The sequence below is a fragment of the Podarcis muralis genome, chromosome 12, assembly GCF_964188315.1.
Source record: "Podarcis muralis chromosome 12, rPodMur119.hap1.1, whole genome shotgun sequence".
Lineage (NCBI taxonomy): Eukaryota > Metazoa > Chordata > Lepidosauria > Squamata > Lacertidae > Podarcis > Podarcis muralis.
The window spans coordinates 18,774,758-18,790,309 of NC_135666.1; the positions used below are offsets into that span (position 1 = coordinate 18,774,758).

General features: G+C 39.3%; 1 protein-coding gene across 6 annotated transcripts in view; it reads left to right on the forward strand.

The window, feature by feature from the left end:
* Window positions 1-15,552, forward strand: part of PARD3 (par-3 family cell polarity regulator) — a 547,141-nt gene that overhangs the window by 363,994 nt on the left and 167,595 nt on the right. For all 6 annotated transcript variants that reach the window (XM_077936774.1, XM_028749990.2, XM_028749991.2 and 3 more), the window contains 2 exons: window positions 3,941-4,091; window positions 11,531-11,720. In XM_077936774.1, the coding sequence (XP_077792900.1) occupies window positions 3,941-4,091; window positions 11,531-11,720 (341 nt within the window). The remainder of the gene's footprint in view (window positions 1-3,940; window positions 4,092-11,530; window positions 11,721-15,552) is intronic.

Below are 15,552 nucleotides of genomic sequence, written 5' to 3' on the forward strand. Positions count from 1 at the left end.
AGAGCTTAGCCTGTATTTTTTGCAGTGCCTTGCATCTTCCCTTCAGTGGCTCCCACCACCTTACTAATATCTAACATTCACTAATTCTTGCAGTTATGGGTGCCCTTGCACCCCTAAACTCAAATCTGTAACATCATTATCATCATGTTTCGGAGGTGTGTGGAAAGGTGAGATGGTTCTTCGGTGTGCTGAGATTTGAACTGGAGACATTGGACTCATAGCCCACTGTGAACACAAAGTAAAGTCTGATGGTCTGAGGCCCAGGCATAAAGTTGTCAAAGTAGATAAAGCAGCCTGGGCTCTCCCATATGTTCTGGACTACAACTCCCATCAGTCCCAGCCAGTGCTTGGGCAAAGGCTGAGATAAATGACAGAATAGACCTTGGTTCTGCACCTTTCCCACCCCTTTCTGTTCTCTTCCTGTCAGCAAAACTCGCCCTTGCTTTGACACATTTTCTTTATGCAAACCTTCTTGCAGAAGAACCAACAAAAGTGTTTTTAAAAGGGCTTTTTGTGCAATCTTCTCCTCCCCTTTTACAAAAAAACTTTTGTTGGGTTGTTGTTGTTTTTTCTGCAAGTTTATAAAAGGCATTGTATCTTTAGTTAAATATTTGTGTGGCTGACTGTTGATGTCTTGATTTAAATCTGGCTTTTGATATGCTAATTTGTCACTGAATAAAGTCTTTTTCCCATGAAAGTGGTAAGACATGCCAGCACTCTTTTCAGAGTGCAGCCATTAAGCAACAGTGCTGTTGTTTACCCCTCTCTGTAAGCTGATGCTTACCAGTTCACCTGGAGCGAATGCCTATTCCTCTCCCTAGGTTCCGAAGCTGCCTCTTTCTCTGTGCCTCTTTTTGAAAAGAATAGAAGAGGGGGGAAATCTACTCAGAGCTCGATAGTGTCTAGATATGCATTGTCCCTTGAGAAATGGTTATATTATGTGGTTCAATAAAGAACTAGACATTTGTTATATAAACTTGAAGATACAGTCCTATCTCCCTGGGAAAATAAGTCATGTTAGTCATTTAGGGTAATTTTCACTCTTTGTTTGAAGAAAGTTAAAACAAAGTACAGTTCATTTGTGCGAATACACTTGGCATGCAACTTTCAGTCCCTGGATAGTATCTCTTTCTCTTTCCTTTTTAATAGCATTTCAGAATTTTAACATTTTTATTCTTCTTAAATTTGCCTTTGATTCCTTTACATCAGAGGCTTTGAATATTGTTTAATTTGCTTTTCAGTGGAACTGTCAGTAGTAATCTGCAATTTTAGGAGGGGGGGGGAACCTGAATAAAACAAATCCTCGATTCACAATTTAAACCTTATTGAGCCTAATTCACTTGCATGGCAAGTTTATTATTCTCCTGCAGCCTGACGTGCCTCCAATGGTAATTGTGTTGACCCTTCTATGCAGTAAATCTCCCTAGTGCTGATCAAACTGGGAAAGATAAGGCTACAATTCAGAACTTCATTAAATATCTCATTTATATTAAAAAGACGATAGCTTTGAACAGAAATAATACTTTATACAGTCTCTCCTCTGATTATGTTTCACCCACTTTGAAGTACTGCAAGTTTTATAAATCCCTCCTGTATCCATCATACTGGTACTATGGGATCCCCTAAATAACATGGCACAATGCCTTTGGGTCGATTGCAGAAATCTATCCTGTAAATACCACATGCACAAGGTCAGACCTTTGTAGTTCACATTAATTAGAAGTTGCTACCCCTTGAGTCCAGTCTCACTCACTGAAGTGAATTAGAATCCCAACTTTATCTATTAGCATGCATAGAAATAGTGGGAACCGACCATCTTGATTTTACCACCCGTGGCTGTTTAGGTGAATAGAGGATCTTAAGGAGGGATAATTAATCTGTATTTAATATCCTTAAGTATGTGGTGAAACATTGTGAGTTAAGAATGCTTGCTAAAATTCCTTTTCCAGAGAAAAACTAAATCAAAGCATCTAATAGTAGATAAAAATTGCTTACAACAGACAAATGATCAAGATGTCAGTGAAGTACCATTAAAACAGATCAAAGAGAGCAGTTCCAAAAACACTTTGGAAGAAGAGGGGTGCCTTTCCCCTTCCCCTGCTCCTGTCATAGCAGCAAGTGGGGGCCAGGAAGAACAGCCCAGGCAGCCTCCCCTTAGGGATTCCTCAAACAAGAAGGTTTTATAAAGGCAGCAGCATGAAAATAAAGAAGGGCCCCGTCAGACTCCCATGGAGAGGGCATTCCACAGTGTGGGTGCCACAACTGAGAAGGATCCATTCCTTATGTGGTGTATCTCAGTCAGTGGGGGAACCCAAGCAGGATGTTTAAGGGCCTTCAGTAGAGCCCATTATTTGCAGAGAGTCCTGGATTTAATCTCCACCATTTCCTTCCTGTAACTTTGGAGAGCCACTGCCTGGCAGTAGGTAGATAATGGGTCAAGGCAGCTTTCTATGTTGATTGGGTTCAAGGAAGATGTGGTCCTTCAAGTAAATAGATCCCAAACTTCTTAGGACTTTAAAGGTAAGAACCAGCACCTTGAATTGAGCATGGAAATGAACAGGTAGCCAATTACAATTACTAAGGGCCAGAGTAATATGCAAAACCAGGGTAATATGTTCTATTCCCAGACAAAAATTTGGTGCCAGCATTTTGAAGCAAGGTTTCTGGATGCTTTGTAAGAGTAGCCCCACATTGAGCATATCCAGGGCTTTTTTTTCCAGCCACAACTCACTGGAACTCAGTTCTGGCATCTCTCAGGTGCCATTATAAGAGAACAAGGGTGAATTCTGGCACCTTTTTTCCCTAGAAAGATAGCACTAAACATAAATAACGCTGGCCAGGTCCACATTTGCAATGGTTAATGGATAGCTTGCGTTGTGTCACCAAGTAGTACAAATGAGTTAGAATTAAAATATTGGTTAAGAGATCTAAAATCCTACCTCTGCACTGGCCCTTTGTGTGTGGCATATGTAGGCAGCTGAAAAGGGAAAACAGAGGGAGAAGCCACTTTATCGCCTTCCTTTTGCTACATGATACCAAGCATAAATATCGCTCTCCTTTTTACAACTTCTGACTCTTCATAGCATGCTGATTTTTGGCACCCTGCTGGGTGCAAGGGCCTTTGAAAGCCACTACTGTGCCTGCAGGGGGCTTTAAAAAGTGGGACAAAATTCATGTGTAGTGAAGCTGATGAGATTTTGCCTAGACCCTGAAAAGATGAAGCCTCTTACCCTTAGGGTCAGAAGCACTTGAGTGCATATGCAGAACCTGTCTCCCCGCTACCACCAAATGCAAGCGATGTTCCTAATTGCAATCTGTGCAAAAATAATGTTAATTCCAGATCAGAGTTCAGTTTTAAATATGCAGGTTATTTATTTGTGTATGTTCATATTTATGGCTTTGGGCTTTCTGGGTTGAGTGGGGTTGGGGAATTGTGTAATGATTGCAAATGAAAGCAAATGGTTCCACTTTTAGAATGTGGTTAGAAATCACATACCAAATGGAATTTTGTTTTTTGTTAAATCCTTTTTTATTTTGTTTCTGCACTTCTCCACAACTGCTCTGATGGTTCCTGTCTTGACAAGCTGTCAGTCTGTGAAAGAGGTCCAGGCCATCTGCCAGATAATTTTGAAACATACGAGGTTGCTTGCTTGCTCAAGGATATGTGCAGTACAGATAAACCAAAACATGGTGCTTTGTCTTTGCATGTTTCCTGCTGAAAAGGGATGGAGTCTGACAAGGCTCCATAGGAGGTACAGTGTGAAGTGGCACAGAAAGTTGGTCATTAAGCAACACTGTCATTGCAAATTATTGTGGTCCAGGGTGAAGAGTTCTAGCTCATTTGGTGCCCAGCCAGGACCAGGCCTAGAGCAAGTTGTTATTGTTCTCCCATGCTGTTAAATGGACCTTCAGCACTGTTATTTCTCCCCTTTCCATACAGTTGGAATCACCTGGGAGTCCACCAGGGCCAGAACTGCCTATTGAAACAATACTGGATGACAGGGAGCGTAGGATTTCCCATTCACTGTACAGCGGGATAGAGGGCCTCAGCGAATCGCCCACCAGGAATGCCGCCCTGAGTAGGATAATGGGTAAGTCAAGCAGACTTGGCTAATTATGTCTTGGGGATCATCTATTTTTCTTAGGTTTACAAAGAGGTGGTTGATGCATTATGTATGTGGACTGCATGGAGCTTGAAAATTATAGTGACCAATTTATGCCTTTCCCCTTTCTCCCAAGTTCGACATACAGGCTTCTTAATGCGAGTCAATAAATTGATATAATAAGTCTCGGATCACAGAGCAGGTGGCAGCCACAGGAACATTTTAAAACGTTTTACTCTGTCTGAGGTGGAGAGACATGCTTTATGCCAGTCTATGAGGGCCTGCCTAGTGCAGCTTCATTAAATGTAAAGTCAATGAATGTTATGATTAAGGATGTATCAGTTAAGTTTCCGCATTGATTTTACCTCCTATTTAAGTTCCCACACAGAAACCAGATAAGCTCATGTGAACCTTATCCAATTTGTGCTTAGTATGACGTTTGTTTGGGGACCTTTTTGCTTTTCTGTTTTACATGCCCTAGGTTTAATTTTATGCATCCTTTGTTTGAATTCAGTAGTCAACTCTCTTCAGGGCTCCCAGTGGATAATGAGGTTATTAGTACTTGCTCTGTAGCAAGTCATCCCCCCCCAACAGATTCAGTTAATAAAGACTTACTTTGTCACAGGATTGGCTGGGTTTTCCACGAAGCTCAGGCTGAGATTTAGTTGATTCAGATTTTAAACCATTTCAAAATGTTTAAAAACATGTAAAACCTTCCATGTTGAAATACATTCATTGGTAGATTTATCTGCAGCTCTGAAACTGAAACATAGATGTTAAAATGTCATTTTTCATGCATTGACAGAGTTGTTATGGGCATCCATAGATTGATTTTGGAAATCCTTTTTTGAGTGCCCACAGCAGTGGTGTATCTATTTCTAATTTCATTGTTTAACTTTAGAAAATGAATTCCCTTTTCAAATTGAAGTGCCATAGGAGTCCCACTGGTATGAAGGTTAAATAGATTAAATGGTTAGTATGCACAAGAAGTGTAAGTGAGCTCTTCCCACTTACATATTTGCAGGCTTCATTCCTGCACTCTGAATCACATGCATATATGACTTCAAGCAAATAAACAAGAAGCCAAAGTGCAGGATCTTATTTTGGATTTTAATACTGCCATGTTTCCCTTTTGCTTATCCTGTCTCCTCCCATGGGGTAAAGGCAGCAGGGATATGGGCTAACCTTCATTCCTTCTTAAAGCCATATGAAATGTGCCATTAGTTTTCTGTGGATGAATTCAGTGTTTCTTAATCACTTTCTCACATGGAATGTATTCATTAGCAACAAGCCAAATGGAGAAGACGCTTCTTAAAAGTGCTTGAGTTTATTAAGGCCTGGCAAGTTTTAAAAATACAAATTTCCTTCTTTGTGGCCAATCTGAAAGACTAAGCTTCTCTAGGGCATTTTTGAATCAATTTCCCAGTGTATTATTAGAGCAACTGGTTATGGTGATGTGAGGGGTGCGGGGAGAGATCTGTATTTTTATTTACACACACACACACACACAACTTTATTGCGGTCCATAGACCCAAAATACACAGTACATTTTTAAAATTTACATTGTCACTGTTGTTTTAATTTCATTTTTATATTATTCCCTTGTATTAATGGATGCATATTTGTACTTACCTTCACACCGATTTGAAGCCACTTTGTGTACTTCCTAAAAGAGGCTCCTGAGAGGCCGGAGGGACATTGCTGGAACAACTCTTGGGTTGGGGCAACTGGTTAAAATGTTTTAAAATGTTTTAAACGTTCTAATTTTGGTTCCTCTGTTTTGTTTTGGTTGGGTTGATGTTGATTTATTGATTTGTTTGTTGCTTGTATAGCATATTTTGTTTTGTAATATTTGATGCTTTGTTGTGTTTTTATATATGTTGTAAGCAACCCAGAAAACTCAGCAAGATGGGCGGGATATAAATTTTTTTAAAAATAGTATTATTATCTCCCAAGTTTTAAACTGTCAGGGCTTTTTAGGAAAACATTGGGGCCTAGGGAAGACAGGGGCCCTCTACATCAGTGTTCCCCAACCTTGGGCCTCCAGCTGTTTTTGGACTACAACTCCCATCATCCCTTGCTAGCAAGACCAGTGGTCAAGGATGATGGGAATTGTAGTCCAAAAACAGCTGGAGGCCCAAGGTTGGGGAACACTGCTCTACATTCTTTAGGTTTGTATAATACCTTTATATCCCACTGGTCTTATTTATGGCATGCAAGGAAACAGATATAGGGTTCTCAAGTACTCTTCAATCCAGACTCCAAACAAGAGTCAAGATTGATGTATCATGTCTTCAGGTAAGAACTTGGAAGCATAGAATTCTAGGCTTATTCATGGAATCCCTGTATCAGTCTCTTCCTCTGCACGGAGCTCCAGATGCAATTAAAATAGCTTGTAGCAGTTTCCTGCCTCAGATGCTTTTGTTTTCACATCACAAGCAGCAAGCCAGCCTGGTGCTAGGTTAACAGGGAAATTACATCAGGGCAAGGCTGAGAAGTCTTGTGGCTGCTTCCTTTTTCCATTCAAAGTTGCTTGCTCCCTACCTGCTAGTTTGCTGGTGGTACCACTGTTGTAAACCTGCTTGGAGAAATTCTTGAGTGTACAGTGTGGGCCCAGAGCATTCCTAAAACTAATTTGTTGATGCAATTTCTAACCTGCCCTTCACCATAAATGCTCAGGGTAGGGTTATAACAATATTATATGTCTTGATGTTATAGCCCTAAAGCATGGCTAGAGAACCTGTGACTCTCATGATGTTGCTGGAGTGCAACTCTCCTCATTGCTGACATTTGATCATAGTGATGGGAGCTGATGGGAGCTGGAATCCAACAGCATCTGGAGGGCCACATGTTCCTTTTCTTTCCCCCAAGTCCTACATTTAGACTTTGCCTCAAGATGGAAAATATAGGCTGGATTGGATTAAGGTGCTGCAGGTGTCAGATTGCACATAGGATTATGGGACAATACAGTGTACATTTTATTTTGTTAAAAATTCTGGAACAAAGAACCTACAAACCTGCCTTATGCTTAGTCAGATCCTTGGTCCATATGTCTCAGTATTGCTCCCACAGTTCTGCAGGATTTCAGACCAGGATATGTCTGGGATTGAACATGGGGCCTTCTGCTAACAAAGGAGATGTTCTAGCACTAAGCCTTTCCCCAAGAAGCAATGGCCGAGTCACATTGTTTGAAGCATAACACCTAGCAGTTGCCCACATCTGCATCAAACCTTAAGTGGAACACATAGATTCATGGTTAGAGATGTGGGCACCTCAGATATGATATCTCCATGTTTTCCTGGGCTGCTACACTATAGTCCTGAAAGAGGACTATATCTGAGTGTCCCTGATTTTTATTTTATTTTATTTTTGATGGAGGGAACCTTGGAGTTTGCTTTGTTCCTTGGAATCCTCCTAGCAGCTTTGTGAACAAATATGCCTTAACCTATCTGAAGGCTCTGAGAAGTGGTAATCAATGTGAACGACCATGGTTGGTATCCGATGTCCTTGTTCCATTGGTCGAAGGATTTATGCCTTCATGGGGGGGGGGATTATTCCTCCTCCCTTCATGCATGTTCCACATCCTCCCCCAAGTTACTCCGACGGGCTTGAGGGGAAACACTGAAAACTGGGGAAGGGGACATCCGAGAGGGGAGAAAGGTCTGTTCTGGAAGCATAAATCCTTTCATCAATGGAACAAGTTACTTAGCACAACGTTGGATGCAATCTCATAAATTATTTAACAGATTGGCATGATGCTTCATAGGCTTTACAGGTATAACATAATCCTAGAACATTTCCTTGTACAATAATGAAGGAGTGCTACCTAAGCTGTAACTGTAGAATGATTTCTTCTCTGTAGCAATCCCTCTGATGTTTTCAGAAAGTAAGGATTTCCCCCTAATTATAGAATTCCTTGCTGGATTTGTGTTTCATACTCCTACGTTAATAAGTACATTTAAAAAAAAAAAAACAAGCCCCAAAGCATTTGGTATTGCCACATGCTGAAACTTGCATTGATATATTTTTACCAACTGAATCACAGTAGTGTAAATTTGCCAGTTATTTTCCAAATTTCTGCAATAATCGAGCTTGTAAAGAAGAATGACATAAACAAATATGGAAAATGGATTGAAAAGTTTCTCTCAACCAGTTAAAGGTTGAGGGTGTAGTTAAGACAGCATTTAGTGGTTCAGTTATGTTTAATTTTTAGGATCATTTAAGAGAACTGTAGTAATTCAATTCCAAGCTTAATTAATACACGTGGATTGTATAACTCTGCTCCTGCAAGAAGTCTCAAATATTTTTGAAGGGTGCATTTCTTGACACTGCTTCTATATTAATGAACAGTTTTGCAAAGCTTATGTTGCTTTAAATTGTGGTATCAAATGAAAATCACATGAAAGTGAATTAAACAATTAGTTAATTGGAGGAGTTGCTAAAGAAATGTAAAACAAGGATGCAGAAAAAGGGAGGTATGGGGAAGTCAGGGAAGTAAGGTGTATGAAAATAAGATTATGAAATTATACATGTTTATATGTTTGTATGTTTTTGTTTTGTGTATTGTTTGTTTTTATTATGTGTTTGGAAAATCAATAAAAATTTATTTAAAAAAAATATCAAATGAAAATCACTACATCTTGCCACTGTGTTAGGCTGAATGCTGAACTACTTTATGTTTAACTGATTTCTATCTTGCCTTTAAATACAAATACAGTATAAATGCTACATTCTAGAGCAGCATAGACAACAATTCGATAAAGATACCCTCTTAATCAATATTAGATGGAACAACCAATGCACAGGAACCATAATAACTACTAGTCGAACCAAAATACAGGCATATAGCAGAGACCACCGGTTCCACTCGCCAATATGTATTTATAGAAAGCGGCTGTATGTTGAGGTCTTGCAGGGTCATTTCCTTCTTACGGGAATTATATGTTGTTATTTAGTTGGATAGTTTTCCCCACCACTTTACGCAGACAAGGTCCATGGGAAATTGCATTGCCGGAAGAGCAGTCAACTTTAGTTTTGTTTTTAATCCTTTGTATGACGTGGCCCTTCATGGATCCTCAGTGTAAGGAGACCACACAACAAGCAGTCATGGGGGAGGGGAGGAATCCCCCTCTTATGTACCAAGTGCATCATTATACCAAACAGTTAGGCTCGCTGTTCTTGTTATGTTGCCTGACTATGCCCATAGCTCATTTTCTTTTTATTCTTGTAATGCAGAGAATTCTCATATTGACATATGAGGTTTCCATGTATTATTGGTTTTCTAGTCCACTTTGCTCAGAGTAGAACAGTAGCACTCCAGAGTTTTAAGGAGAGGGTTTTCCCAATTATGGTACACCTCAGCAGAAGGTGCTCGTGGCTGGGATCTCCCTTATCCAACACATGGCTATACCAAGTTATTGGTCATCTACAATATAGAATCAGAGATGTCAAAGGTCACCCACTTGACCTTTGTAGGAAATCCATTGCTACAGCAACCCTGATTGATGGCATATGCTTAAGAAACTTGTAACAAATGAGGGTCTATTCTATTGTCAAACATCTTGTATGATCAGGATTTTTTGCCTAATGCAGGGATAGGGAATTGCAGCCCTTCTTAGACTACAATTCTCATTATCCTTAATTGTTGGCCATGATGGCTGGGGTCAACTGGAGCTGTAGTTGCAAATGTAACCAATGTACTCCATCATCTATTTGAAGATGAATATCATATAGCATCTTAATGATCTCTTCTGCAGGTTAGACATACCCAATTCAGAACTTTGTTTTCCCAATCTTCTCTGGACACATTCCAGTTTGTCAATATCCTTCTTAAACTGTGGTGTCCAGCAAAGGACACGGTACTCCAGATGAAGTATGAACAAAACAGAATAGAGTAGTACCATTACTTCTCATGGTCTTTGCACTGTTGATGCAGCATGTTACTAGTTAGAAATAATAGCCATTTTTTTTCATTGGTGCATTGTGTCTGGCATAAATCTGAAGGGTCATCTGCTTCTCTCTCCCATTCCTCTCCCACACACCTGCAGTAAAATAAATGTATTTTCTTTTACATTTCAGTGCAACTACTAAAATGTCATCATTCATTCTTGCTGAAATATTAAGAAGTGCAGAGAAAACTTAGACATGCCACTGAATTGCTTTTGCCTCTCAACCTTGGAGGCTTCATCTAAAAAATGCCATAAGGTTATACTGTTTCGCATTCAGCTCTTTGGAGACATTATTAGTCACAGAGTTAACAATCTTGTAGGCATTATGTTTGGAGAGGAGTGCATTACTAGGCTCAACATTAACCTGTCCATCAAAGAAGCTTTTGCTGGGCAAAGAATTAGCTGCTATGCAAACTTGAACACATTCATTTCAGTTTGACAATGATGGGTCTACGTGTAGTAGAGTTCTTTTTCGTCTAACTTTCCCTGCCTCCCTCCACCCCCCAAAAAAAAATTTAAAAAGAATTGGATCTCTCTCTGACTCTATTTTTAAGTTGTTTGTTTCTCACAGCTGAAATGACCAGGGCTAGCAATGTTATTCTTTGAATGAATATATATGGAATGAATATAGATGATGCTTTGCCATATAGACACCATGTCCTACAGAGATGGAAGTCTATAGAACAGGGATGGAAAACCTTTTGACCTCCATATGTTGTTAGACTCCAGTTGTCATGTGCCCCACCCAGCAGTGCCCAATGGTTAAGAATGGTGAGAGTCTTATATGGTCCCCTGGAGGGTATAATAATAATAATAATAATAATAATTTATTATTTATACCCCGCCCATCTGGCTGGGTTTTCCCAGCCACTCTGGGCGGCTTCCAACTGAATATTAAAAACAGTACAGCATCATATATTTCTGATATATTTCTCATCCATTTCCATAAAGTAAAACAGAACCTGGTCCTTAGCCTCCTCACATGGCATGCACAATCACTCAACATACCAAGCCATTATGGAGAACATGATGTCTGTGTCTCGCATATTAATATCTAGCTCCTCCCCCATCTCTGTTTAGTTCATCTTTGTAATTGCACTCAAATCTGTTGTAGCATGCAGACTAAGAGACTGAGTTACGAATGAGGAAGTCCCTGGTTCAGTTTTTTTTCTCTGCTATGAATTCAGTAGTGGTCTTATGCAAACTTTTCTCTCTCCAAGTTCCAACCCTCCTACCACCACCAATCTTTAATAAGGGATTAAGAGACTGTATTTCTGGCATTTTGTTCCTTGTTGTGGTAAGGTTGTTGATGAAGTAGTCTGCAACCTGTGAAGACTTACAACAGTATAAATAGGTTCCTTTTGAAGATGCCTTATGGCTCTTGGTTTGTAAATTGCTTTGTAAATTGTGACAAATAGCATAGTGTTTGTGTTGAGTGCTCAGTATGCTTAGTTCTCTTCCGCTTCCCTTTTTGTGCAGGTAAATACCAGCTATCTCCGACAGTCAACATGCCGCAGGATGACATGGTCATTATAGAAGATGATAGATTACCAGTACTACCTCCACATCTCTCAGACCAATCATCTTCCAGTTCCCATGATGATGTGGGCTTTGCAACAGTAGATGGTGGAGCCTGGAGCAAACCAACAATTAATGAGTCAACAGAATGGTAAGGCCCATGTCCACACAAACCATTACTTCTACTTATCAACAGTTCATGTGCTTTTCACACCTGCATTTTTCAACACAGAGAGGAGCAGAATTATAGGCTTATCATTGAAAGAAGACTTCCCAGCCCTCTTTCTGAGTTGCTTGTTCCTATCTAGGAAGCAGAGCAGAAGAGAATTATGAGAAGGTTTCACTTGGCCAAGGTTAAGTTACTGCTCAATTGTATCTGGGCTGCCAAAGTTGCTTGTGTATCTTGAACCACAGCCCCCCTCCCTTACTGCATAGCAATATACATCTGAAAGTGAGGAGCATTGTAAAAGCAGTTAGTAGCATCCACAAGCTGAGATCTACTTTGGAAGTCCTTCTCCAGGTATCCTTTACCTTTGAGTGCTAAAAGGTGATTAAGAGAGAGATCATTTTCTGTGATATCCTCAAAACTTCAATTACTTTCATTTTGCTACATAGTGATGTTCTGTTTATTATTATTATTAAGTATTTCGTAGTTTACAAAAATACATGTGATGTCTCTTTTTCAAGTTGTGTTTTCTACAGATCAGTTTCATTTGTTGTGATACATTAGTGTAGCATGCATTCCCCACCTCAAAATATCCGCAAATCTGGGGACTACGATTATCAAGTTGCACTGATACACATTGTGTGTATATATCAGGGGCGGGGGGGGGGGTAGGTGTTACTTTGGCTTTGGGTTGTTTACTGTCTTCTGCAGGATAAATATTGCATAATTTTTGTGTAGTGCTATCTGTACTAATCCAAGAGAATGACATTAATTTGTAAGCCTTGTAATTATGTTCAGCAATAAGCAAAATAAAAGACCTCTCTGTGGAACCCCCTGCTAGGGTGGTGGCAATAATTAACACAAGCAGGTTGAAGTATGAGAATTTTTCTGAGTCCCACACTCTCCTGGGTATAGTATAACTGTGTCAGCAATATCTTAATAAGAATTAGCACCAGCAAGTATCTCTTTGTTTGGATTTGCATAAGTCAGCTATTTATTATCTATATCTACATCTATATCTATATCAGTGTGGATTAGTATTAAGTGGCATTTGCTCATACCCCGTCTAAAGAAACTGTTTATTTTCTGTCTTAAAAGCAGCTTCTTTATTTTGGTCTTTTGCTGATGACTTTTGTTTTTTCCTTCTGAATGTTGAACCTGTCCATTTGAAAGAGGCACAACTGCAATTTCAATCCTGCAAACACCCATCATTGTATCCACATGGGAAATACATTAAAAGCTAAAAATTTGTGATGGGGTTGGGGGGTCGGATCACGAAAAGCATGCAAAATTGCAAGTAATAGATTGTATTAGCGTGGATTTTTCCACTTGAGTATGGCAAGAAAACCTCAGCAGAATGTAAACAAACACACACATCTTTGACATTTAGGAATGCAGAATATTTTCCTGCTCACACATTTCCCTGACACAGGAAGAAAGAGTGAAGCGCTATTACCTGTCATTAAATTTCTTATGGAACCACCTTTAATGCCTTTTCTCTCAGAGGCAGAGATGCAATTATGAAAAGGGGCAGATCAGCTTGGAGTCTTACTTGTGTTGATTGCATTATATTTGTTAAAAAATAAACCCAGTGAAATTAAATAAACAGCAGTTGAGTGGATTTTTGTATTAATTTCCTGCTGCTAATGGACAAAGGAAGGCTTGTAAAACAAAGGTGTATTCTGTGAGTTTGCTGCAAGGCACCAAGGGGTGAAGTTAAGAATATGGATGAAGGGTTATCCAAACAAGAATGGCAGCTGTTCTGAATCACAGCACAAAATGTAAGCTTTTTCCAGCCTGACAATATCTCCCTAATCCTTGATGAAAATGTTATGAAAACAAAGGGACAATGAGACAGGATTAATAAGTGGAATTTTAATAACATTGAGGGTCACAATACGGTTACATTCTTTAAAGAGTCAACTGTCGTTCCAGAAGCTTTAGTTGTTATAATACGCTTTGCTGCTTGTTGGTTTTATAAATTACAATAATAATAGACAGAAAGTGACTTTAGCATCAATTTGAAATATTAAGAACCACTATTTGGCAATTTTACTTAGCTATACTCACTGACTTTTGTGCTTTTTTAGTTCCTGCAACAAACCTCTGTTCAAATTGTTACCGTTTGAGGTGTGTTTTGCTTGATAAAATACACTACTTCTCATCAGTTGTATATTACATTTTCACTGTATCCTGGGCATAAAATTCATTGTGTAACATCTGTGATAAACAAAGCACTGAATATTTTATTAGTTTGGAAATAGATCACTGAATAATTATTTATAAAGTCCAGATTACTTTGCATAGTGGAAGCAGTTTCACTACAGTTCCACCGTACCGCTGTGTAATACAGTGGTTGCCAACCTTTTGGGTCTGATGGCACATTGGAAATTTTGAGAAGGTGCTGCTTTCAAGGGTGTAGCCTAACTCAAAAAAGCTGCCACCATGAGGGTGCCCTAACACAAAATGGTCGCTGCCTCGCCTCTAAGAGAGCAGAAAAAAGAACATAACATGGTTCAAATACAGAAAAATTTATTGGTTTTGCTTGTTAACATTTTTTTTAAAAAAAACATTTTATTTTGCAGATACTGCTAAATCTTGGTTACATTGTTTTTTGCTGGTGTGTTGCTGTAGATTATAGCTAGAAAATAAAAGATGATTGAACCCAGGAGTAATTTTTAATTACACATGCATAGTCACAAATAAAAGACCTGGGAGGCTGCCAAGTTTGTTTTTTAACTATCTCAGCAGCAGATATGATTGAATAATTAAAACCGCCCCAACACAACCATTGTCCAGTCACTCTCTCTAAGCCCAGCCTGTTGAATTCGTCACATAGAGTGGCTATGAGGATTTTAAAAAAGCAATGGCACAGACCCCTATAAGCCATCCTGAGCAATATGGAGGAAGGGTGGGATGGGAGTTTGATAATAAGCAAACCAACCATATTTATATCCCACTTTTTCCTCTAACAACCATATATGAGTTTTTTTTACAAACCCATTTTTATTTTGCTGGTGGATAGACTTGTCCAAGGCTCCTCCAGCAAACCAAATACTATAGGTCTCTTGATACCAATTACTGCTTCATTTGTTCCACTTCCTCTTTGGCCACAGTTCCGTGAAGAGTGCAATAGATGCTGCATTTGATTATTGTGTTTCACCTACCTATTTAGAAGGGAAGAAATTTAATTTTAAACCTATATCTGATTAATACATACAGCTTAGGCAAGATGGCTACATGAGCATGATCTCGTCCTTGTGCTGCATACTGATGTAGAGTAATGATTTAGGAGAGAAGAACACAAAGTTACATACATACATACATACATACATACATACATATATCATTTTATTTGTATGTCATCTTTCCATAGTTAAAGCCATGCTAAAGGTGGCTGACAACGTGAAAAAATACATAATTACAAATATAACAACAGTATTCATCATCAATAAATAAAACACAACCAAAATGCAGTACAGTAATCACAATAAGATCTGAAAATATCAAAAAATTATATCAATAACAGCAATAACTCCCACCCCAACAAAAAAACAAAACTCCAAAACAATACTCCAACCCAAGAGTCTGTTCAGCAGCCTCAGCTTTTGGAGCTAGAGTCAGTCAGGGCAGCACCCTCCCATTTCAGATGGGAAAAGGCCTGCAAGGCAGGGAGCAGGTCTTCCAGGACTCAAAACCATGATGATCCCACACCAGCAGTGCCAATCCCCACAGCATTGGGCCATTGCTGCTTTATAACATGATCCATTCACGTGGTTCCTGGTTGCAAAAATTACTGCTGCATTGCTGGAACCAG